We start from the raw sequence: 23,356 nt of genomic DNA, 5'->3' as shown, positions 1-23,356 counted from the left end.
TGAAATTAATGACTGAGAATTTTAAAGAAGAGCAATACTTTGTCCAAAGCCACAATGTCTATTTTAAAGCTCTCCTTTTGGACATGTAGCAATACCTAGATGTAAGCCCTTCAGTAGCTCTTGTCAGGGACTTTACAGATCAATGTAGAACTTAGAATCTGTGTGAGCTGTGCTATCCTCTGATACTTTTAAATCATTTTTAGCACATAACTAGAGCTTTTACTTTTCTGACTGTGCCGGCTAGAAGTATTATAACTAATCTGAGACAGGTGTCCTCCTTAAGCCATATCTTTTGGTGGGGGCTGGCGCTTCACCAGAGGTGTAGCAGGCAACCTGTGTCCCTTAAGGCCACAGGAGTGCCACATCTCTTTTGCCCCATAATGGCTCCATAGGTTTCCAGCATACCTCATGCTGATGAGGTTCGGTGCATAGTATGATGAAATAAGGGGTTGGGTTTAAGTAGCTCCTGAAATTGTTTGTAATCTCTCAAACTGTTACCCTTGGGAATGAAATACTTAACAGTTTTGCTTGGATTAGCATTTTCTTTTTTCTTCTATTTTTTTTTTTTTAAATGGGTGAATGTTTGAAAATCATGAATCAGTCACCATAGTTAATTGAAGAGCTGGGAATAATCTTGTTAATGTATTTTTAAAACTGGTGTTGGACCCTCTGTGTATTTCAGGTTAATACTTTTAAGCAGTTTTCAGCACGTTTATCTCACTTTATTCTCGTTCTCCTCGGACCTCCGTAGCCATATCACTTGTATAAAATAGGCTGAGATATAGTGACTGTAAGCTGTGATCTCAGTATTCAAAGGTAAGCTCTTTTATTTTCTGATTAAAGAAAACAATAACCAATTAACATAACCTGCATATATGACAATCATATGATGTATTGGATCTCTTAGGTCTTATGTCACTGCATTAACTTTCAATTTTTATGGTCTAAATGTAAAATAGTAATTTCCAGCATTTGTTTTAATACTCTTGTAAATGCTTTATATTCAAGAGAAACATTTCACATTCACTGAGTCAAGTGTATGTGGGTAGAAATGTAGGATATAATGTATATGTAATTTATACCTGTTTGAATATAATAATTCAATTGTAGGAGCACTATCTAAGGAGAATTCAAATGACAGGGCACACTCTTGTTCAAGGAGCTAGGATATCAGAAGCAGTAATGCTGGTGACATGCTGTAGAATTCATGTGCATTTGCTGCTGCACAGGCTGAGGGGTACAAGTGCCAATCTCTCAAGAAGATAACCTTCTCTGACCTGTGTTGCATGCTCCAATACAGCAACAGCAAGAAGCCATTAAAAAAAAAAAGAAGCAATAGAGAATCAAAGAAAAAAACTATAAACTGTGGGAAATACATGTAATTGGCTGAGTTAAGCTAATTATTTGCAGAATCATCTTGAGCAAGACTCAGAAATGTAAATACTGAGTCTGCAGAAACCAAATCTGCTTAAGGAATCTTTGTGTGTGTGTGTGTGTGTGTGTGTGTCTGTCTGTCTGTCTGTCTGTCTGTCTTTTTCAAGTTAGGTAGCTAGAATATTATTTTTCACCATATTCAGTCATGAACAGCGTTCATTTAAAGGATGTAAGGATTAGACCAAACCTTATCCCACAAATACACCTCATTATGTTGTTATGTGCTAAAGCTGTATATGTGTATGTGTGTGTGCGCGCGAGTGCGTGTGTGCACTTGCATGTATGTATAAATGGATTTTGTGTTATATGTTTCTTTCTATAGCAGTTTCTGTTCATCTCTAACATTAAGGCTGCCGGAACTTTGTTCCCACACAGAACCTGCAGTTTATGAGGTCGGCTTCTGTGAAAGGCTGTACAAAGCAGAACAGAGAAGTGCAGTGCACTGCAGTCCTCTGCTTGTGGATACCAGGTCCTTTTCTGGGACCAGGGAACAGAGGCTCTGAGCAGTGGAAGCATCTTAAGTCTGAAAGTTCTTTGCTAATGGAATTGGCTATGTTGTAAATAAATAGCCTACTTTGCGAGATAGTATACAGACAGTGGCAAAAGTTATTAATTCATTTAGTAGCTTAATTATAAAATACTGGTATTTGTAGGCTTTTCAACACTAAAATTGGTGTTACCTGAGAATTTTGTCAAGGAGCATATTTCCCTGGCATTCTTGAGGGCCTGAACTTTGCTCTGGTTATGCTATTCATGTTCTGTCCAAATGTGTGGTCAGAAAATGAGAAGGTCATTCAAATGACCACTGCTTTTGGCAGCTCTTTGTATAGTCCTGCAAAGAACTCAATGAGAAATGTAAATCCTGACTACATTCTTTCAGTGGCAGGTGAGTGTTACTGTTATAAGAAATCACTTGCTGTATAATTGTCCTAGTTTTTATTTTTCACTAATGATCAGAGTGGAGGAAAAGAGTCAGTACAGTACTAAGTTAGGAAAATGAGCTAGAGATGTTTTTTTTTTCCATAAGCTGTTTGGAGCTTGTAACCATTGTAAGCAGAGTTACTTGGGAAAGCAGCCCACTCTGAATGGTCTGCCTTTTATTTCCACTCTTTTAATACCTCCTCAAGTCACCCAGAGACAGAAAGATGCCATGGCATTCAGTCTTGTTTTCTGCAACATCTGGTATCATACAGCTAGGGTTCCTTAGTGTGACTAGGAGGCTTGAGGAGGGAGATGGGTGGGATGTTAGTGACAACAGCAGACCCAAGTACCTGCTTTCTTGATGAGTTCAACACCAGTGTGTGTTTCTGTACTACCTAACTTACAGAGTACAGTACAGCCAATTTAAGATGAATTCCCTTTTTCATAACAGTATTTTACAGAAAGATTGTCTTAAGTAAAGAATTCATGTTGGATTAATTATATAAATAAGTATCCTTTTCCACATACCATTATTTCAGTTAGGAGCTAACAGCTTCAATTAATGTTTGAAGTAGTGATCTTTGGAAGTTTTTAAAAATAGAACCATAATGTAAATTTGGGTTATATAAGATTTACAACACAGCTAGATATATAGCACATAAACCATATGAGGATCTAGGCCAAAGCATTTCTCTCACTCCAGCCCATTTTCGTGGAACTTGGATATCTCATGACTTTATATATCCAAAGCTTTTAATGGTACCTGGTACACAGCAAGTACTCTGTGAATGCTGACTCTGCTGTTGTAGTTGAGGTGTTAGGAAGGATATTAGAGAGGTGAGGCTATACTGGTTAAACAGCAGGTGCATGGCCTGCTCAGGGTTGAGTTGGGCTTACTCCTTTGTGCTCATAGGTTTGGGCAGCTTCCAGGCTGAGGCCAGACTTGGCAGAACAGATTTGTTCATATTTCTGCTGCAGCAGTTAAATCAGCCAACTTGCAGCCCAGGGTTTGTAAATACTTGTTTAGGATTTATGGGTGCTTAGAATTTCACAAGGGCTGAACTTAGACCATCTACCTGCCGATTGAAGTTTCCTACCCAGACTTTAGTAATAAAAACTCTACAATGGCCAGAATCTAGTTTTCAAGGCTTGTGTGTTTGTTGGTAAAGAACAAGTTATTTTAGGAAGCATACTTAGAATGCTGTTGACTCATTTTTTGTGAAGAGTTCTTATACCTTGTTTGATGCTTGGATATACTGGAATGCATCTGCACTCATCAGCATATGTTGCCTTCCTTCTATCTGATAACTCTTAGAACATTATTAGTCTATTTCTGTCTTTATCCGTTTATCTGCCTATTTGGATACAATTGGGAAGTTTCTGTTTAATACAAGGACAAGTGGGTTGATGGTGAAGTTGCTGCTGCTCAACTGAATACATGGAAGCACTGGCTCACACACGCTGGCAAAGATGTGATCTCAGAAGAAGAAGGGGGTAGACAGGGTTGAGTCCCAGGTTGGTAGGAGGTGAGTTATGTGGAAACATAGATTGGATTATATGATGCTGTAATTTAAAAAAAAACTCTGGACGAGGATTACCTTTAAGGAGTCTAACAGTGAGTTAGACTCATGTTACCTCGTAAAAATTGCTGTATTTCTGCTTAGCTGAAACTGTTGATAGGTTCTTCATCTCACTTATCCAGCATCTGAAGAAAGGCTCTTAATGTAGGCATGCATGCACACACACCAACAAACTACCCTGCCAACAGCAGCAGCAACAACAACAACCATCTCAAAAACCAAACTACTACAAAAACAACCATAACCAGTGACCAGAGGAGGATCATGGCCTTTTCTTCCTGGAGCTTTGCCATTCGTGCAAGTGGCTGTGTTGCCTCACAAAGGGTGTCGTAAAGATTGCCACCATTGCAGTGAAGAGGAATGGTCCATGTCTTCTCTTTGCTGCTGCATGGCCATCAGTGGCTCATGGTCCCAGCACAGTTGCAGTTAGGACACTGCTGGCCCTTTTCTTTGTTCAAGATTCTCCTTCCTGGTTTCCTTTGTATAACTAACTATCCCAAGTAGTTCAGTTAATGGCAGGTTTTGTGTAGAACTTAGGCTTGGCCAACATTTTGACATTTCAACATATTTTCATCTACAGTGTTCATGTGACAACTGTATAAAATTGACAGAAACTATTTTGGGGTCAAGAAGAACTATTTTGGAGTGTGAGTAGCAGATTTAAGAAGCCAGAATGGGAATGTGGAAGGAACATTGCTAGAATTGGTGTTGTGGGCATGTGTGACACTGGGACATTCTTAATTCTCAGGCAGCTCTCTTGGAGGTGCTGTTAATTTCTGATCTAGACATGAATCTAATGTTCAAAGTTAACTGCTAGAGACAGGAATGAGTCCCATCTGTTTTTTTGTACCAAAGCTCCTTTCTGCTCAGCAGGCTACAAAGTATAAGGCTGCAGTGAAAGCTGGCCTGATTTCTAGGCCTCCTGTATTAAGCATATTTCTGAGCAGAACAGAATACCTTGAAATACAGGGATTTTTGGTTTTTGGGAGGTGTGGGGGTCACTGATGATAAAATATCTAACAAACAGAGGATGAAGAGAAAGTGGGCTGTTTGACAGAGAAAGCTTTTGTGTCTAAAGCTTGTTCTGTTTGGATGAAGTAACAAGAGGCTGGGTATCTGTTTTCATTAGCTCTTTCTGGGAATGTATTCTCTACTTGAGAAAGGTGATGGTGGAGTTTGAGGGTTTGCTCATGGAGTCTGGTATAGAGAGGTAGACCTGGTCAGGTGTTGTAAGGTAGCACATCAAAAGATTGATGCTGAGTGATAGGCATTTGACAGTTTGGAATGTGAGTCTTCTCTTCATCTTGGGCCCAGGGTTTAGTGAACATGACTTGAGAGCTGCAGGGTCTGTGGAGATATTTGCTTCTCACCATGTTGGCTTGCAAGCTACTTCCCAACTTCATCACCAATTGCTTAGGGGCAGGAAGATGTGGGGATCCCACCTTGCCCAAGATTCTATCATCTTTGCCAACTGACACTTTTCCTGCAAAGCATTCTGTGTTCCATTGGAGCATTGGAAGAAATAATCATATTCTAACCAAGTTCCAGAGATGATCATAGTGTGAAGGAATGAGAAGTCTGGATAGGACACAGAACACTACAGAGCTCTCTCCCATTATGTGGTCCATTTCTAGCTCTGAGTCCTGGAGTAGTGATGCAGGGAATATTGTTTTTCATGGAACTAAACCCCAGAGGTCTTTGCAAACCACCCTGCTTGTTTGTGGCAAAACACTGTGGCTTCTAATTAGTGAGTATTGAGCCACACAGGAAATTACATTTCTGTGCTGCTCTGAGGGTTAACAGAAACTAGTAGGAATTGCTTTTGAATCCTGCAACTGAAGGACCTAAAAGTTTGTTCTTATTAGGAAAGGACCTTAAGTAAAGTGACTTTACTCAATTACATAGTGTTTGGTGGCAGAATCTGCATGTTCTTGACTGTGTTCTGCTCAGCTGGTACTGTGCATTCCTCACCACCTTGCTTCCTTCCCAAAGACCATTTGATAGAAGTGTCCTTCCTCTGTCTGGGGCATGTTCTACTTACCCTTCTTCTAGACTTTGGGACTATACAGCATGTGCCTTACTTAATGGAACAAACAGAACCAATCCAGTTCTTCTTTTCCCTTTCCTGTTCTAGCTCATGCTCTCCCTGGTTCCTGTGGAAATGGATTGCTAACCAACTCTAAGCCGGGAAGCCTGGTTTTTGCTAGCAGCACAGTGGAATATTAATAGTCTCGTGCTGTTAACAAAACTGTATATAATGAAGTGCAACTTAGTGGATGCTTCTTGAGAGATCTTGGGCTTTTAGAAATGTGATCTTTTGGGGGGAAGTTGGCTAGTCTGCCTGTGCTTAGTTAACCAAAGGGTCATCCTCACAGTGGCACTTTTTGGAGCAGTCTCACACAAGGCTCTGCTTTGTAGAATCTGTCATTTGTATTTGAGTCTACATTAAGAACAATTATGAATATCCTCCTTTGAGATGTTAAAGTATGGAGATTGTCACTTGAGGAACTCAGGCTTACATCACCCAGAAATAAGATCAAAGGACCAGGATGCTGAGGCTAGTGAAGGGGGGGTGGCCTTAGACAAACATGGCTAGTCTTACCAGTTATTTTAAAGGACTTTATTTACTCGTATTTGGTTCCAAAAGGGTAAAGACAACTATGAATAGACACTTTGATGTGAAAGTACCACATGGGGCAGGTGAGGTGCTTTGGAAGAGCACAAGGTAAGAAGTGTGACTGTGGGATGTTGAGAGCATATGCTGAAACTGTGAGCTGCCTTTGGTGGTGCATGAGGAACACTGAGTTCATGCCAGCCTTAGCTATGTAGTGAGAAGCCGCCAAAAGCAACACCCCAGCCAGTTGTTGGGTTGTATAGAAGAGATTGTGCCATGGGATGTCCATTTTAATCACCTGTGACAGGACTGGGAGACATTGCTTGGAATAGCTACTCTTTCTTGAGCACATGAACTTACTGAGGAAAACATTCACTTTACTTTGGCTGTGCTTAGTGTTGGGAATGTCATATGACAAGGTTTTCAGCTTAGGAGAACTGAGCAAGGACAGATGGCCAGGTAGGTGTAAGGTGCAGGAAAGTGAGTTGCATGTCAGGAGGTGTAAGCAGAATCAGAGCTGTCTTCTGTAGTGGAAATTCCAAAGCTGTCAGCTCTGCTCTACCTGCTCATAGGGATACTATTCCTGGCTTCACAGTTGATGTCTAGTGGGCCCATTTTCAGTTTTGCAGACCACTGAGATAAGGGCCGGGTGGGTGAGTTGACTTATAGCATAGGGAAGACATAGAGCTGAGTCACAGTTGCAGTAGCCCTGGTCCAAGTGACCCAGGCCTTCAGATGGTACAGTACAGAGCAATGAGGGGATTCTGGAGAAAACCTTGGCAGGGACATCTGCAAGCCAAAGGCTCAGCCTGGTAGGCCTCATGAAATGGTTAGCAGGGCGAAATAGTAGGTGGGACATATTTTCCAGAACTATTTTTTGAAGAGCCCTGGGTGCTGTACCCTTTGTGATTACCATTCTTGAGTGTGATGAAAAAACTGTGAGAGAACAGACAGTCAAGAACCCCATTGTGACTGAGAAGAAAGGGGCTGTTGCCATGCCCAGATAAGGATGGAGGAGTTGCTAGAGCTGTAGCAGAGGGGCCACAGCCACTCTTCATAAGCAGATCTGATAGACCATCCCTATCCAGAGAGAGTGGTGCTGCTTCTGACCAAGAAGGTAATAGTAGTGTTTAGTGGAGTGGAGCAAGGGCTCAGATGGGGCTGTGGGAAGAAGCACTTACTTGGCATCAGGCAGACAATTGAAGCCAGGTGACATCTTTACTTTTTTTTTTTTTTTTTTTTTTTTTTTTTTAAACAAGGCTGGGTCTGCCTATCACAACATGATAGGTACTGGATATTCCCTTTTACTGAAGATCTGTCATTTAGATTTTTTTTTTTTTTTTTAATTTTAAAAATTTAGCTTACACAAGGTCAGAGAATCTGTAGAGTCTAGATAGTCTTTAGCCATTGGTAAGGTGCATTTTCTTTACAGAGGTTCTTAAGGAAAAAGACATGTAGTTACTGAAGGATTTGCTCTGGACTTCAGCTGTGAGTTAATATCCAGCTAGCCCTGTCTCCTGGGTACCATGGACAGGATACCAGGTGGAATCACAAGGGGGTGCATTTTTTCAGTTTGGGGTGTGTGTGTGTGTGTGTGTGTGTGTGTGTGTGTGTTTCAAAACTAGAGCCTTGTACATAGTAGGCTGCTACTATACCAGTGGGTGAATCAGGATGGATTTCTGCTCTATTTAGTTTGTGTACCTCTGCTGGGGACTAGCCTGGAGGTAGCTATTATTTGGAGGCTTTAGGTCAGAACTTTAGAAAGGTTAAAGGTATTTGTGACACCAAGACTGTCTGTTTTTTAGCAGTGAGAACTCCAGGGCCATACAGATGTCACCACGTCATCTGTTAGAACGAAAGTCTTTTGGGAGCCCTCCTACTACCCTATGCCAACAATCTTCTCCTTTCTAGAATCCTTCCAGAATTTACTCACCACATTGGAGAATGGTAAAGAGCTGAATGGATGGAGTGAGCATTTTGGGGCACACAGTTGCTGCCATACTCTAAACTCTGCCACTGCAGCATACCTATACCTCAGATGGTATAGGCATTGGTGAGTGTGGCTGTGTCCAGTCACATATGACTTACATGCCAGGCCAGAAGCTAGCCCTGGCCTTAGACAGTAGAAGATTATTTACCCGTTTATATCTGCCCTGTGGCAGCTTCCTGAGCTCTCCTGTGCACATACTGAGGATAAGGAAGGTGCAGATCCTGTCAGCAGGAAGCAACAGGTACACACTGCTGGGCAAAGAGTGAAACAGCTGGCCTCAGGAAGGTTCCTGAGGAGCTCCAAGAGGAGGGAAGACTTTTGAGTGGGGAAAGTCCAAGGGAGGCAGCAGCTCTGGAGCTAGACCCAGAGGATGATGTGGACAGGTCCACATGGTAGAGAGGTTGTGTCCAAGCTACAATTTTGTGTTGCCAGAGGCACTTGGGCTAGATTGGGACTGGCTGGGTGACAGGCTGAGGGGTGCAGACTATTCTCTAGGTGGTGGGTAGTTGACAGGTGAGTTTCGTAGTATAAAGTGACCACAGACACATTACATTCAATGATGTCACTCTGATTATGATAGACCATGCTTGTAACTACAAATTACACCTTTCTGCTTAGTGTGGACTAAATGTGTAAGGAAGGGGTGAGGTGCTCTTAGAATTATGATGCAAAGTGCAGCTGGAATGTTGAAAGGTTTTCTTGCCAGGATGTCTTTGTGATGAATGAGTGGTGTCACACGACACTTTGACTGTTCTTCAGACCCTTTCAAAGCCTAGAGATTACTAACAGTGTTTCATTGGTGTCTCTCTCTCTCTCTCTCTCTCTCTCTCTCTCTCTCTCTCTCTCTCTCTCTCTCTCTCTCTTGTATTCAGGACAATTTGGGCTTTGGGCTTTGGTGTGTGAGGGTAAAATTGTAGACACCATCCTATGACCCCCCCTCCCCTATTTTTATCCCCTTTAGAACCGAATCACAGAGCAAGCTGTGTGGCATGCAGACTCACTTAAAGCCAGGCCTTGCAGCTTTCTACTGACAGGTGAATACTGCCTTGGTGCATGCTGGGCCTGGAGGGTGCCCTGCTCTTCTCCAGGTAATTTCCTCAGGGCAGTTTTTAGCCACATTGATAGCAGCTTTCATTTAGAAAGTTCCAGCAACAACTGCTTGCTCTCAGTGAGTTTTTGAGATCTGTAGATATTCTGCAAGGTGGTGTGCCTAGGAGACATGTTGGCTGTTTTCAAGCCTTGCTTATTAGCTCCCTCTAGTGCAGTGGTTCTCAACCTTTTAATACTACTGTCTCTTTAATTCTGTTCCTCATATTGTGGTGACCCCCAACCAGGAGATAATTTTTGTTGCTACTTCATAATTATAATTTTGCTACTGTTATGAATCATGCCAGAGGGATCTTGACCCACAGATTGAGAATCAGTGCTCTTACAGGGATGTGCTGCCTTGGATTTTGCTGCCTGGTGAGATATGGAATAGCTCTGATGATGACAGTAGAAGGCGCATTCCTCAAAATTTTCTAGAGACATTTCTGGGTTCATGGAATATGATTTGTGTATGTAGACAGAGACTGGCTCTGTCTTGATAGTGTGCAGTTTGTCCATAGTTGATACCAGGAATATATTCTTTTTCTCTCTGGTTTGAGACAGGGTTTCTCTGTGTATCCCTGGCTATCCTGGAACTTGCTCTATAGACCAGACTGCTCTCAAACTTAGGGAGATTTGCCTGCCTCTGCTTCCTGAGTGCTGGGATTACAGGCTGTGCACCACCACATTCAGCTCAGGAATATTCTTTTATTTGGCAGCCAAGTCCTGAAACGCGTTCTAGCCTCATAGGGTGGTTCTTGTCACTTGGCATGGTCAGTCAGTGATAGAAGTTTGCCTGTTGACTGTGTCAGAGTCTTCAGTCATAGGTTTAACACTGTGAAGATGGTCAAAATTAAAAAATAAATAAATTAAAAAACTATGTCCCTGAGCCAGAAAAATGTTTTTGTTCCTTGTCAGTTGATCAAGGAAATGAATCAACAGTAAGGATAGGAGTTTTAGAGGCAATTAGAAAGGCTGCCTGTAAGTTTCTTCCTGTAACTTAGAAAGTTGCATTTTTAGTTTCTGGCTTCTTGCCTTTTGGTGAGTGGTTGATATGGTCCACCCTTCCTGGTTGAGCATACTTTCCCACTCTGGCCAAGAAACTTGATTTTTCTTGTCATAAACATTCTGGTTTAGTTAATCAGTAGCAGGGCACAGGGATCTAAGTAAACGTATCCCCTGAACACAGTTATGTCCCAGGTGATCCTCAAGGTATCCATGGTATCCATCTGTAAAGGAGGATTCGGATGTGAGCCCCGTAACCCCACATTCCACAAGTACTCTACTGTTAACATGACTCAAGGACAGAAGTGTTGCTGCTACCAGATGCACGAAGCCCCTTCTCTAACAGTCATCTTTTATGCTCAGGCTGCCTGGTGCCATCAGGTAGCATTCACTCCTCACAAGAAATCTAAGGATGTGGAGTGCTGTTTTTCTCCTAGCTCACCTCACATGACAGCTTTTTAGTGACAGGCCACACTATAGTGGTGCGGATGGCCTTATCTACCCTTATTCCTGTTTCTGGAAAGCATACTTGGTTGTAGAATCTGCCAGACTGGGGCAGAGCATCCTCAGCCTGTCTAGGGTCCTTGCTCTGTATCCCAGGAATTGGGAGTAGGACTGGGTTTATGAAGCACACCAAGGCGTAAAACAAGTACTTTGTTCAGGTCCAGGATGAGAAAATCTGTCTTTTGCAGAGTTACAGGTGGCATTTATCTCCAGGCTTTCTTGAGTCTGATGTTGGCCAAGTTAGTGCTAAGGAGTCTGTTTAAAATACCCATTTGTATTTACTGTTTTCCCAAGTACACAGTGTAAATAGTATATTTGCAGTGCAAAGTCTTTGGCAATAATTTCATGATGTATACTATGTTAAACATTGGAAACCACAAGCACCATGGACTGCCCCATGCCTTCTGGGCCTGTGGTAACATGTAGACTCTGGACTTTCCAAGTGTCAGCGTGCTTGAAGCAGCAGCCTGCATGTGTGGACTATCATCAGTGCCTCGCCCAGAGATGCCTGGCCTTCATCCAAAGGGACCCTGCTGCTCCGAGCCCTGCGAGCAGCACCCACACTGCGGCTCCTTTGTGTTGAGTATGTTGGACTCTGCCATAGACTCCTTGTCTGGCTGCTGCAGTTTGTAATGCCTTGATATGTTGCATTTCTTTCCCATTTGGACAAATAAAAATAAACGCTATGTGTAAAATAGGAATGGCCTGGACTATTCTGTGCAGGACTCACTCTGCTGAAAAGTTTACAGTACTAGCTGTGGAGATGCCTCAGCGGTTAAAAGGGCTCACTGTTGTTTTAGAGGGCTTGAGTTCAGTCTCAGCACCACCCAGTAGATCCAATGCCATCTTCTGGCCTCTACACATACCTACTTACCCAAGCACATACAGACATACCAATAAAATTGAATCAAGTGCAAGCTTCACTCCTTTTCTCAGACAAACTCAGTTAATGACAGAGGTTGTTCACTTCATACAGAGGGAGTGTGTGTGCATATGTCCTGTAAAGGCCAGTGATTTGGGGCCTGTGTAGTTTGCCATTTCAAACTTCCAATTGGCTCCAAGTGGTGTGTCATATTGCATGGGTGCTCAATGTAAACCTTTTAGATCTTTTACTTCTAACCCTCAAAACTGTCCCATGAGTTAGCAAGATGCAGGCATTACCAGTAACAGGAGTAGAACATCTACATGGCAGCAGCAAGCAGTTGACTTCAAAGGTGGTGAAGCTCTTCCTCCAGCAGCCAGCCCTGGGAAACCTGCTGGAGACTACTGTGACACCTGGCCCACTGGTTAGGTAAGTAGACAGTTGCATTGGGTCGTGTGTCTTGAAGCACCTTAAAATTTAGGGCTCTGTGTTTTTTCTGCACACTGTCAGCCTGGATTTCAAAAGACTTGGTGGCTGGGATTCAGAAGAGCCAGCTTGTTTCTACTGCGACTGCATTCTCGGCCCGAGAGAGCACTCTTGCTTGTAATGGGCACAGGGCTCAGCCCACAGCAGAAAGGTTTATTGGGTAACTAGGGAATGCGGGGGGGAAGAGGACAGAGGATAAGGGATGTGTGACAACAATCAAGGGCCTCCTGCAATGATAGCAACCCCTGTGAGGCCAGCGGGCAGAGAAAGGTTTCGTGGGGTGTATGTTCAGAGCCATGTCTTATAGCCATAAGAAAATTTCCATGTAATGTACATATAGAATGTAATGTACATATAGGGAAGAGAGCAACAGGCAGGTATAAAGTAACACCCTGGCTGTTGGGATTTAAAACTGTAGGACAACATAGAGCTGTGTGACCTTGTTTAGACCCTTCTTCACCTATAATAGGGTAGTGAAGAGCCTAGCACTTGTGCCTTTTATTCTTTAAGCCAGCATCTCAGTCATTTTTTTGTAATCATGTTGCTCCAGCTCATGTCCTCGCTCCCTTCCCTCAGTCAATCTTAGGTGTTTTAGCATCTGGTGCTCTGAGCCAGTGGCCCTTGTCACTTACCTCTATGTTCCTTCACAAGGGCTCAGATTTTTGTTACTTTTAGGTCATTCAGATCTGGGCAATGTGGTATTCTGGGCTTAATTGGGGTTTGTGTGGATCATCCTTTTTTTCCCTTACAATTGTTTTTCTTCTCCATCTTGGCTTTACACTTCAGAGCTCTTGCCCAGTGTTTTAAGCCTCTTCCTCCCTCTCTCCACTGATAGTGGGGCTTCCATGCTCCAAGATATGTCCTTCAGCCTGCAGATTGTATTTAACTACCTTTGAACACAGCAGGCCAGCTCCTAACTGCCTGACCTGTTCATTCTCTTGAGTGCCTGGTACCACCTGTCACAGTACACTATTGCTATCGGCAATACCCCTATCCTAGACCTGCCTCACCAACAGCTTAATGAACTCTATACTAAACAAGGTTCACCTGTGACATGTTCCACTCTTAGACCTATATCTGATACTTGCTTACTCTCCACACTTCTTTCATGTTCCCCCCTCCCCTGAGTCAGGTTACAAATGAGAGCATCTGGTGCTCTGAGCCTTCCATGGAATGTTCATTAATACCTGAAGATATTTTGGGTTGTATGCTTTTGGTTTCCAGTAAGTAGAGACCAAATAAGCTGCTGAGTACTGCCACTCAGGATGACAAAGCTGTCAGCAGTGTTGAAATTGAGAAGCTTTGCACTATAGATGACCCACTCACTCATCCCACACATCTCCAGCTCTTCTAAGGCCATCTTGGAACAAAACACTGAAAGCTAAATTTATCTTCCTGTTTCTGTAGAATGAAGTTTCGAGACTCCTTTTCTCCTTATCTTTCTATTCTGTCACCTCTGCTTATACCTTCCTTTCTCTTTTCATTTCTCCCCATAAAGGATCAGCAGAGAACTACCTAAGTACAAACTACCCTTAAACTCTGCAGCAGTTCCTTCCCCATATCTTTCAGGTCTTTTGCATGGGCCTCCACCTAACTTAGATTACTTTTCCCATTTCTTCCTAAACATTGTCCTCTTGCTTCTATCCAGCAAATCTAGTTACTGCAGAGTTGTATCCCTACCTTCTTGTCTCCCTTATAAAACTGTTCATTCAGTGGTCCAGTGTATCCCATACACTTATAACGTATATCCCCAATTCAGGATCTTAGTATCTTGCTCACACACTAAGATTGACTGGATCCCTTTTCTTGATAAATAGCTTCATGATGGAGATTTCTACCAAGATAACACTCCCTAACATGGGACCCTTGAGCCGCTAGCCAGCCAGCAAATGTAGGTAGACCTCAGAAACATGTCCTCCACCCTCTAATGGTGCTCTGGATCCGTTTCCTGGCTTTTCCAAGAGCACTTATCACATCTTAGTTCTAAGGATCAGCAGCTATGTAGAAGTCAGGCAGGATCACTTGACACAGAATCTGGATCATAGGTCCAGATTCTGGCATACTTCTGTTTTGAGACCGTTTATACAGATGGTTCTGGTAGGCTAGTCAAGCAGCAAGTGGAGAAAGGACAGGGTTAGAAAGCAACACTGAGATTTGGAGGAGGGAAGTGGAGTAAAAAGTGTTTACTGGGTAAAGAATGGACCTGGGTCTCTACATACCTAGGGTGTAGAGATGTTGGGAGGACCAGCCAGGGATAGAAAGGAACTTCAGTGAAGACACACCCACCCTTGTTACTGCTTTTCCTGTACCTGAGCTAACACTGCTCTTTTCAGTTGCTTTCCTTCTTGTACCAACAGCCACTTGCTGTTCTTTCTCCCATCCCCGACTGTATCTCTGACAGGTGAGACGATTCGGATCCCAAGCCTAATTCTAACTTCCTGTGAAAACCTTTCTTAAATTTTAAGCACTGGGATTTTCTCACCTGTCAACCTCAGCATTACACTTCTCAGGGAGGGCCATGGGCACCCATCTCTTGTACAACACAACCTGTACCTAGTATGTTCTTCTCACATGTACCTGATGTACACAAATGCTGGTTCTGACTGCTTCTGGGGAATGGATAGGAAAGGAATATGCAATCATAAAACGACTTTTGTATGAAGCAATGCTGTTTGTACCAAAATATTTAATGAATATGCTGTTAAAACAAACAAAAGAAATAGTAATACAATTTTACTGGTTTATATTTCAGTTCATAAAGTTGACGCACAAACTACCCTAGCACACCATGTCCACACACCTAGTTTTAGATGGGCTTACGGCTGTTTTGGTTAACTGAAAAAGACAGACACAGGAAGTGGTAGGGATGGTCTGGGGAAGAGCAGGCCACTTACTATCTCCCCACTGTAGATGATCTCATTCAGCATTAGTAAAGCCAACAGGGAAAGAGAGAATAACTCATGTCTTTCTTTATATACAAACCCAAGCTACCTCCACACAGAGCAGAGAGGATGAGCCACTTGTGAGACCGCTTGTCAGCATATAAATTAAAGAGTCAAAAGGTTTTGTTTTTAATTTAAAAAAGGTGCTAAAACTGCCATGTCATAGCTTTAAAGTGAGAATCCACAGCCCATCATCTGACCAGTAAGGCCCATACCTGGCCACTCTGGGAGGCTTCAGAGATCCAGCCAGGAAAGTAGGACCTTACAGTGTGTATATACGTTCATGTATTCAGTCTTCCTCACTTGAACAACATGCTTTGCAAACATTAGAGGTCAAGGAACTCTTGCCAGCTCCTACAATGGCAGGAAGAACAGAGCCCCATAAATTTTGAGTGAAAGGAAGTGCCCCATAACCACAGATGGCAGTGGTAGATTAGCAGGTTGTCTAGGATTTAAACACTGTCAGTGCAGGGTACTGGGAAAGGTATTTATATATATATATAAATATATATTTATATACACACACACATATATATACACACATATATATATATGTACACATGACACTTTAAACAAAGTAAGAGCTGTCCATGTCATGATTGATTCAGTCTCATAGTCATGTGGCCCATTCCAGCCTTAGGAAGTAGTTTTGGCAGCTAATGCTTTTAAAAAAAAAAAAAAAAAAAAAAAAGACCCGACTATGAGAGTTGCATAGAATTGCTCAGCAATGTGAATAATTCCAAATCAAAGCATATGCACTATATTAGTTAACAAAATTAGGTGACTATAACAAGACCCTTCTACTCAAAGTGCTTTTCATCTCTCTGGGGCTTTTGCTGGCACTGACCGATAAGAAGTACTCTATTTTCTGAACCCCTGCTCCCCCACTCAAAGGATAGAGTGTGTATGTGTGTGTATACATGTATATATACATATGTATATACACACAGACACCCCATACTTTTTTTAAAGGGTTTAGAAAAAGAAAACCCAATACATTAGGGGATACCCCAACTCTGGCTATGTGAAGTGTTCCTATACAGAAAAGAGGCCTGAATGGCATTAGGAGGAAGGACTCTGGTGCATGCCCAAAGCATCAGTTGGGTTGGCAGCCTGCTGTAGGAGCTGACCTACCAACATACTATACAGCTCTGACCTAGGTACATTCTGGTCCTGCAACATATCACAGAATCATACATCTGGCCAAAGAAGGCAACAAAAGGTGGCGTGTTTTCTGGAGGTGTCTGGAGGCAGCAGCTGTTCTCAGCATGTCTCTTTCCCTTGAACGCCCGTTGCTGTTTTTATGGAGCTCAGTGTTCGGTTAAACCAAGTCTTCTTGGCTGCTTGCACCTCACTGAGGGCAAGGCCCAAGTGGTGTTCCAAGTCCTGTAGAAATAACAACGAAGTGTGAGGATCTGCTCTTATAGAGCTGAAGGATTTGGGAACTCTCTAATCTGAAATCACAGCCTCTTAAAATCACTGTCTCCTCAGGCACACCATCATCCAGTTAAAATTCCTGTAAGTCCAAATCACTTAGTATGACACCCATGTTCACCCCTTTCCTGAGATTCTTCAGTAAGCAGGCACCTCATCCCTTTGGTTGTGGTCTGAGCTGCTCCCTCAGCTAGAATGCTGATCTTGATTTTCTGCAGCTGCTCTTTGTCCATTCTCTGACCACAGCTTAGATACTGCTTATCTTGGTAATTCCTTTTTTTTTTTTTTTGGTTGTCCTGGGCAGTCCTACAAACCCTCTCTCAGTACCTAGTACGATCCTGACAAAAGAGGATGTGTCCATCAGTAATGGACTTTGGCATGGGAAATCTGGTCTGAAGTTTTAGACCTGAACCAGGTTCCTGCCACTCATGGTGCCCTAGTGATAAGGATGCCTGGAGGCTTATAATCATTAGGAAATATGCCCAAGGTCACAAAGTGAGGTTAGTGATGGGTGTAAGAAGAATAAGGTTTGCATTCTGTTAAATTACCATTCTCGAGTATACTTAAATATCTTTAGTATTCAATATAACCTGACAAAAGATTAGGATTCCCATTTCTCTTTTTACCTCCTCCTCCCCATCCCTTTTGTGTTTTTCAACACAGGGTTCTGCTGTGCAGCCTTGGCTGTCCTGGAACTAGCTCTCTAGATCAGGCTTACTCACAGAGAAACACTTGCTTCTGTCTCCCAAGTGCTGGGATTAAAAGTGTGTACTACCACCACCAGTCTAAGACTCATATTTCTATATGGACACCAGAAGCCCAAGATGTAGAGATTATAAACCTGGATTGAATTGGGGAGAGGTATTTTTTAAATACTGCTCTATGCTGTATTAAAAAGACTTAACGTTTTGTTGTTAATTCTTAATATGTTGAAATGGTTAAACACACTCTGGTAGGTAATAAGTGTTCTCCCCAGGAGGGCTGTGGTCAGAGTTTAGGTGGTGGTTGGGGGGTGTGGGGGTGAGATATGACATCCCAAATCACAAAAGTCATTTCTGGTGTTTCTAGTCCATCTCATAAATCTGACTGCTAAGGAGTATGTGTGCCTTCATGGTGCTGCTGTTACCTGGATCTTGCATTCAGCTTCTACCAGCTGTAGTTTGGTCTGTGCGAGCTCTAGCTCCATCTCCCGCAGCTGGTTCTTGAGCGTCTCTTTTTCTTCATCTGTGTCCTCATCTGAAACTCCCTTGGCTGAGCTGGTACCCTTCACTCGCCCTTCTTTGTTGAAGAAGTCTCGGCAGCGATCACAGTCATCTACCTTTTGCTGAAGTGAAGAGACCCCAAAAGATGGCACTCTGTCAGATGCTACAGCATCAGTGCCTCAGTGTTCCCTGTGAGTCTGGTGACCTTTGGAAAATGTCAGACAACCTACATCGAAGACTACCTGGTTGGTGTTTTAAACCAAAAGCAATAAAAATATCCCCTTGATCAACTGTATATACCGTGAGGAATTCTAGGCTAAGAAAACAAAGTTGCACATAATCAAAGGTTCATATGCAAGGATCTTCACTAACTGGTATACAGAGAAAGTATCCAACTGGGAACAATGAGATATGCTGGTTTGTGCTTGTTCAGGGGGAGCTTCCAGGTTCTAAAGACTTGAAAAAGCTTTCATAATAGGGAAAAAATAAGTAAATATTAATACTAGTATAAAGGAGTAAGATGCAAAACTGAATATAGACTCTGGAAAAATTGTTCAGTAGTTAAAAAAGAATATGTAATGCTCTTCCGGGGACCTAAGTTTGATTCCTAGCACCACATGATGTGGATCACAATTGCTCAATACTCCAGCTCTAGAGGGATCCATAAGCACCTGTGTTCACATCTATCCCCTTAAACAACATAACTCATTAAAAATAAATCTTCAAAAAAGATCACCAAAACAGGATGCCCTGAGGGGAAAAAAATCTGTATCCCAAATTTAGAAACAGAAATGTTTAAAGAACTGGGATAAATACAATTTTGTATCTTAATCGAAGAACAGGAGAGGCTGAAGAATATGAAACACAATCTTAACTGTGGTGTGAGGGGATTAACTCAGAAAGTAGGTGCTTTTAGTGTGTGTTAGGAGGCTTGAATTCAATATCCATGAGAGAAAAAAAGATTCTGCCATCATCTGTCTTTGAGTTTTTGTATTATAAGGTTTTACCTATTTCTCAAACTTGTTTAGAAGCATAGAAGGCATATTTAAACAGGTTAGTAAGGAACATATCAGAAAATTGGTGGTGGCCTTTGTAAGATTTAAGAAATACTTTAAAGAAAGCCCTGAGTTACAAAAAGCCCCCAAACTTGCAATAAAATATTAAAAATATTCATTGTGTTCAGATCCCTTAGAGCAGAAGGTATGAGTGCAGGGGATCTACAGAATGATGAATTAACAGCAACCTTCCCCACCCCTAAGCAATACTTAGTGTAGCTTTCTCAGTGATGTTTGCAATTCTGGGCACCTAAGTGTGAGATTTAAAACTATAGCATATTTAGTCTTAGTTCTTCTAGAGAAAAGGGCATGCAAATTGTTGAGCCTGTGGACTGCTCAGCTTGGCTCCTCACTTTTACCTGCTATGTCAAGGATAGGCCATATATTGAACTGGAGGGTAAGAAATTTCTTTAATCAGTAAGTCTTACCCGGATTTTCTCAATTTCCACTTTATTGGCTGTCTGTTGCTTTTCCAGTCTTTCACTCAGTTGAGAACAAATCTAAACAAATATAAAACCAGAGAGTTTGGCTCAATGTCACCTGCATAAGTTGGACTTTGGATAAATTCTATTCCAGCAGCAGAAGGAATATGCTGTGACAGAGCACATGGGACAGACCTACAAAGTTCTCTGTAGACCACTGTGAGATCCCAGGTATAGAAGAAGGGAGATCAATCTGGTTCTGTTTACAAAAATTCTACCAGCCTTAGAGGGAGTGGCTTGCTAATATTCAGATACACTCCATCACCTGACATCTTAAATGCTGGCTTTTATGTACCTTCTATATGCTGGGCACTCTGCATGCATTCTTAATTAGAACTTAACAATCTTCCCAGGTGGAGATAAGCCAGGTGGAGATAAGCTTCCTTACTGTGACACTAAGGTAAGAACAGGGGCTTGAAGCCAGAGTGCATACTCTACCCATCATGTGCCTTGCCCAGCCCCTGGTACAGAAACTCACCTGCTTATAGTCACCAATGATAGAGCTGTTTTTTTTAATCTCTGATTCTGCCTTGTCAAGTTCCCGACGGCACATTTCCTTTAACTGCATACATTAAAAAAAAAAAAGTGTTTATTTCAAATGAAAGAGGAAGCTTGGTTATTAACTACATAGTGCTGAGCCTTCCAGAAAATACCTTACCTAACTAGTCGGGCTTAGTTACCTCACACCCACCTCCTTCCTCTTCCCAATGCAACACTAATCCTCTGTATTTGATGCCACTAGGAGGAAAAGTCCGTATTTCCAGAAATGCCAGTGCCCAGTTCCAATGGGGCTCGTACTAAAGTTGTTCTAGCCACTATACATGGAGACATTGCAGGCCAACAGACCCCCGCCCCCCCCCCCCCCAAAAAAAAAAAAAGAAAAAAGAAAGAAGACCCAGGAACAGATGGCTGTGCTATAGGCAGTGCTTGTTTAGGCTCATCCTGGCTAGGCCTACCTGAGATGAGTAATTGTGAAGGTCCCGTGCAAGTGCAGAGGGAGAGAGTTTGTTCTGGGTCCCATGGCACCCATGGCTCTCACAGTGTATTCTATGAGAAGCACCAGAGGACAAGGGTGGGAGGACTAGACATTGTGAGATGCACTCTCTCCTACAGACACTAGCATCCTTCCATTGTTTTTCATGCTGATACACAGGAGTTTGTCCCATCTCAGTGATGGTACTAACTCATGCTTTAGTTTTTAGGAACCATTACATTTTATGGAGGAAATTAAAATGGCCTTTGAAAAGTAACTGAAGCCACTGTCTCCAGTTTCTCTAGCACCAAGAGAACGCATCTAGCAGAACCCACCAGTACTGTGAAAATTCAGAGGTGTATGGGAGGAGGCAAGGATCTCCTCACCTGTGCAGACTCTTCTTCTAACCTCCTCTTCTCATCTTCTGCATCAATCAGCTTCTGTTTTGTCATCAGCAGCTCCTTATTCAATGCATCTGCCTTTTCCTCTGCCTGAGACACCAAGAAGATGCCATTACTAAGCACTCATTACGAGCTCAGAACTTGAAAGGTCAGGATCCTATTGTAAGAAGGTAGAGTGAGCCAGTTCAGATGGAGGAATGGCGCACTCAAGGTCACCCCTAGGCTGCTCACAGGCTGTGGTTAGTGCAGGGCAGTGGTCAGGGACCGAGGCTTTTTTCTTTTTTATCTCTCCTCATTGTTAAGGGACTTGTGCTACTTGAATAAATTACAGAGACCCTTTCTAAGCTGTAGGTTATCCAGCATATTTGTCCAGTCCAGTGCCTAGGTAGCTGAATTTCACTGTTTTCTTTTCCAAATGGTTTCCATTTCTTCCATGCATCTGACTAGTCCTGCATGTGTTCCTGATAAAGTTATTCAACAGAAAGAGCTACTTTCTCTGAAATTTTGAGTGGCCATTGTCTTTTTCTAGCACAAACAAATGTCTGGTGAGTAGAGATGTAAATCCCAGGAGAGAAAACTCCCTGTAGCTCCTGACACAGATCCCTTCACAAGTAACTGAAAAGTGACTATCACGCTGGACAACAATCAAGGAAGCTAGGGATAGTCTTTTTTGGTCCCTTCCTGGACAACTTTGCCTGGCTTCTCTGATATTAAGCAGTGTTGACATCACTTAGACAAGTACTGTAGCTAAGGCTGAGCTATTCATTGTACTCTTGGGCCTTCAAACATAACTGAGACAGGCATGAGTGAGCAAACTCAGACAACTGCTGACTCCTTGCAGACTGAGCAGGAACTGAGGATAGTTAAACTACTTATTCCTCCAGTAATCATAAGCAAAATGCAGCAGATCACAAGGAAATAGTAAGAGAACACAGCTGATAGATAGCACTTGAGCATAGCTGTGACCTGTACCCATTATCAGTGAGTAGGTGGCTCATATGAGGCCAACTCCAAAAGTGGGTCAGTGAGGGGAAAGCTGATCCAGCTGGAAAATTTGCTTCCACTGGAGCAAGGTAAGGCATTCTCTCCTGACCTCTCACAGCCTAGGTAGCAGAGCTGGACTCTACAGCCCCTGCTCTAGCTCCACTCTAGCTGGCTCTCAGCACTTCAATGGGAAGGAGTGCACACAGCCTACTGGACTGCTTCAGCTCTAGTCCTGATGGAACCTCCACTTGCAACAGTCACTCTATATAAGCAACTGAGATGAGACACCTAGGGATAATATACATAAATCCAGGCTTCTACTTCCAGTCATGAAGGGTGAATAGGAAACAGATTCACCCGTCTACTCTAACCAGAATTCTGAACAATATCTGGGAAACAATGAAGGAGAAAAGAAACCATCTATATTCTCCTATCACTGAGCCTTCTGTCAAGAGTGTCAAGCAGAATATATCTGAAAAGGTTAGTTAGGGTCCTGGGTGGTTGAAGTAGCAGAAACTGTGGGACAGAGAAGGAAGTCAGAATAGTCTATAAGGTGTTAGAAGACCAAGCAAAATTTCTTTTGCTGCAAAGGATGCAGCAAAAGAAAAAAAAAAAAAACCAAACAAGACAGAAAAGCAATTCCTATCGGGATATAACTGAGCAGTGAGGACTTGTGGGTCCATTTCACAAGGAAGGAAACACAATGGAAATACATGCCGATGCTCCCATGATGTGAAGCCAAAGTCTATAAAGTTGGAATTAAAATACATAAATAGATAACAGGGCTGTCATAAAAAAAAATGTGTGCTTACACAGAACTTCAGATGTTGATTTTTAAAAAGCTTTACAGTAAATTATAAAAATCTTTAAGATAGTAAAAAAATCTTTACAAACTAAATCTCCCCCAAAGTAGGAAGAAATAACTCAAAAGTATATTAACAGAACAAATACTACAGAGAAGTAAGTAAAACAAAATCTGGCTTTGGGAAGATCAACTTTACTGGTAAACGTCTACGTAGGCGACAGGGCTAGGGTGGAGGTGGGCATATCCCAGTTCAGGAGTGCAAAGGGGAGTTTGCTAGGGGTGCATAAACATCAGCAAAGAAGCCCCAGCAGCTTCAGATATATACTTAGCCATCAAGGACAAGGTGTGGAAAGACATTTTGATAAAGACGAACAGCTAGGTGGTGCACACCCCTAGACCCAGCATTTTGGGGAACAGACCCATGGGAACCACCTTAAATTCCAGGCTAGCCCTGGCAATTTAACAAGTACCAGATTAGCCAGGTTCACCTTAACTAATCACATTGAGACTGTCTTAAAAACAAATCCAAACAAACTCTAGCAGTTGTCATGTGAAGAGTTAGAGACATTCTCCAATTGGTATAGCTCCATTATCCA

The 23,356-nt window shown here is 42.5% G+C and overlaps 2 protein-coding genes across 4 annotated transcripts in view; one reads left to right on the top strand and one right to left on the bottom strand.

Moving 5' to 3' along the window:
* Positions 1 to 11,835, top strand: part of Strbp (spermatid perinuclear RNA binding protein) — a 133,304-nt gene extending 121,469 nt beyond the window's left edge. Inside the window, exons 19-20 of the transcript XR_013108550.1 lie at positions 683 to 816; positions 1,810 to 11,835. The gene's annotated coding sequence lies outside the window, so the exon portion shown is untranslated. The remainder of the gene's footprint in view (positions 1 to 682; positions 817 to 1,809) is intronic.
* Positions 11,836 to 15,151: 3,316 nt separating this feature from the next.
* Positions 15,152 to 23,356, bottom strand: part of Rabgap1 (RAB GTPase activating protein 1) — a 123,508-nt gene continuing 115,303 nt past the window's right edge. For all 3 annotated transcript variants that reach the window (XM_076928657.1, XM_034494778.2, XM_034494779.2), the window contains 5 exons: positions 20,957 to 21,061; positions 20,076 to 20,159; positions 19,544 to 19,615; positions 17,985 to 18,182; positions 15,152 to 16,810 (listed from right to left, as the gene is read on the bottom strand). In XM_076928657.1, coding sequence (XP_076784772.1) covers positions 16,688 to 16,810; positions 17,985 to 18,182; positions 19,544 to 19,615; positions 20,076 to 20,159; positions 20,957 to 21,061 — 582 coding nt within the window. In that variant the 3' untranslated portion in view covers positions 15,152 to 16,687. The remainder of the gene's footprint in view (positions 16,811 to 17,984; positions 18,183 to 19,543; positions 19,616 to 20,075; positions 20,160 to 20,956; positions 21,062 to 23,356) is intronic.

Source organism: Arvicanthis niloticus, chromosome 2 (genome assembly GCF_011762505.2).
Source record: "Arvicanthis niloticus isolate mArvNil1 chromosome 2, mArvNil1.pat.X, whole genome shotgun sequence".
Lineage (NCBI taxonomy): Eukaryota > Metazoa > Chordata > Mammalia > Rodentia > Muridae > Arvicanthis > Arvicanthis niloticus.
The sequence above is the reverse complement of the archived record's forward strand: the minus strand, read 5'-3'. Positions and strand labels throughout refer to the sequence as shown.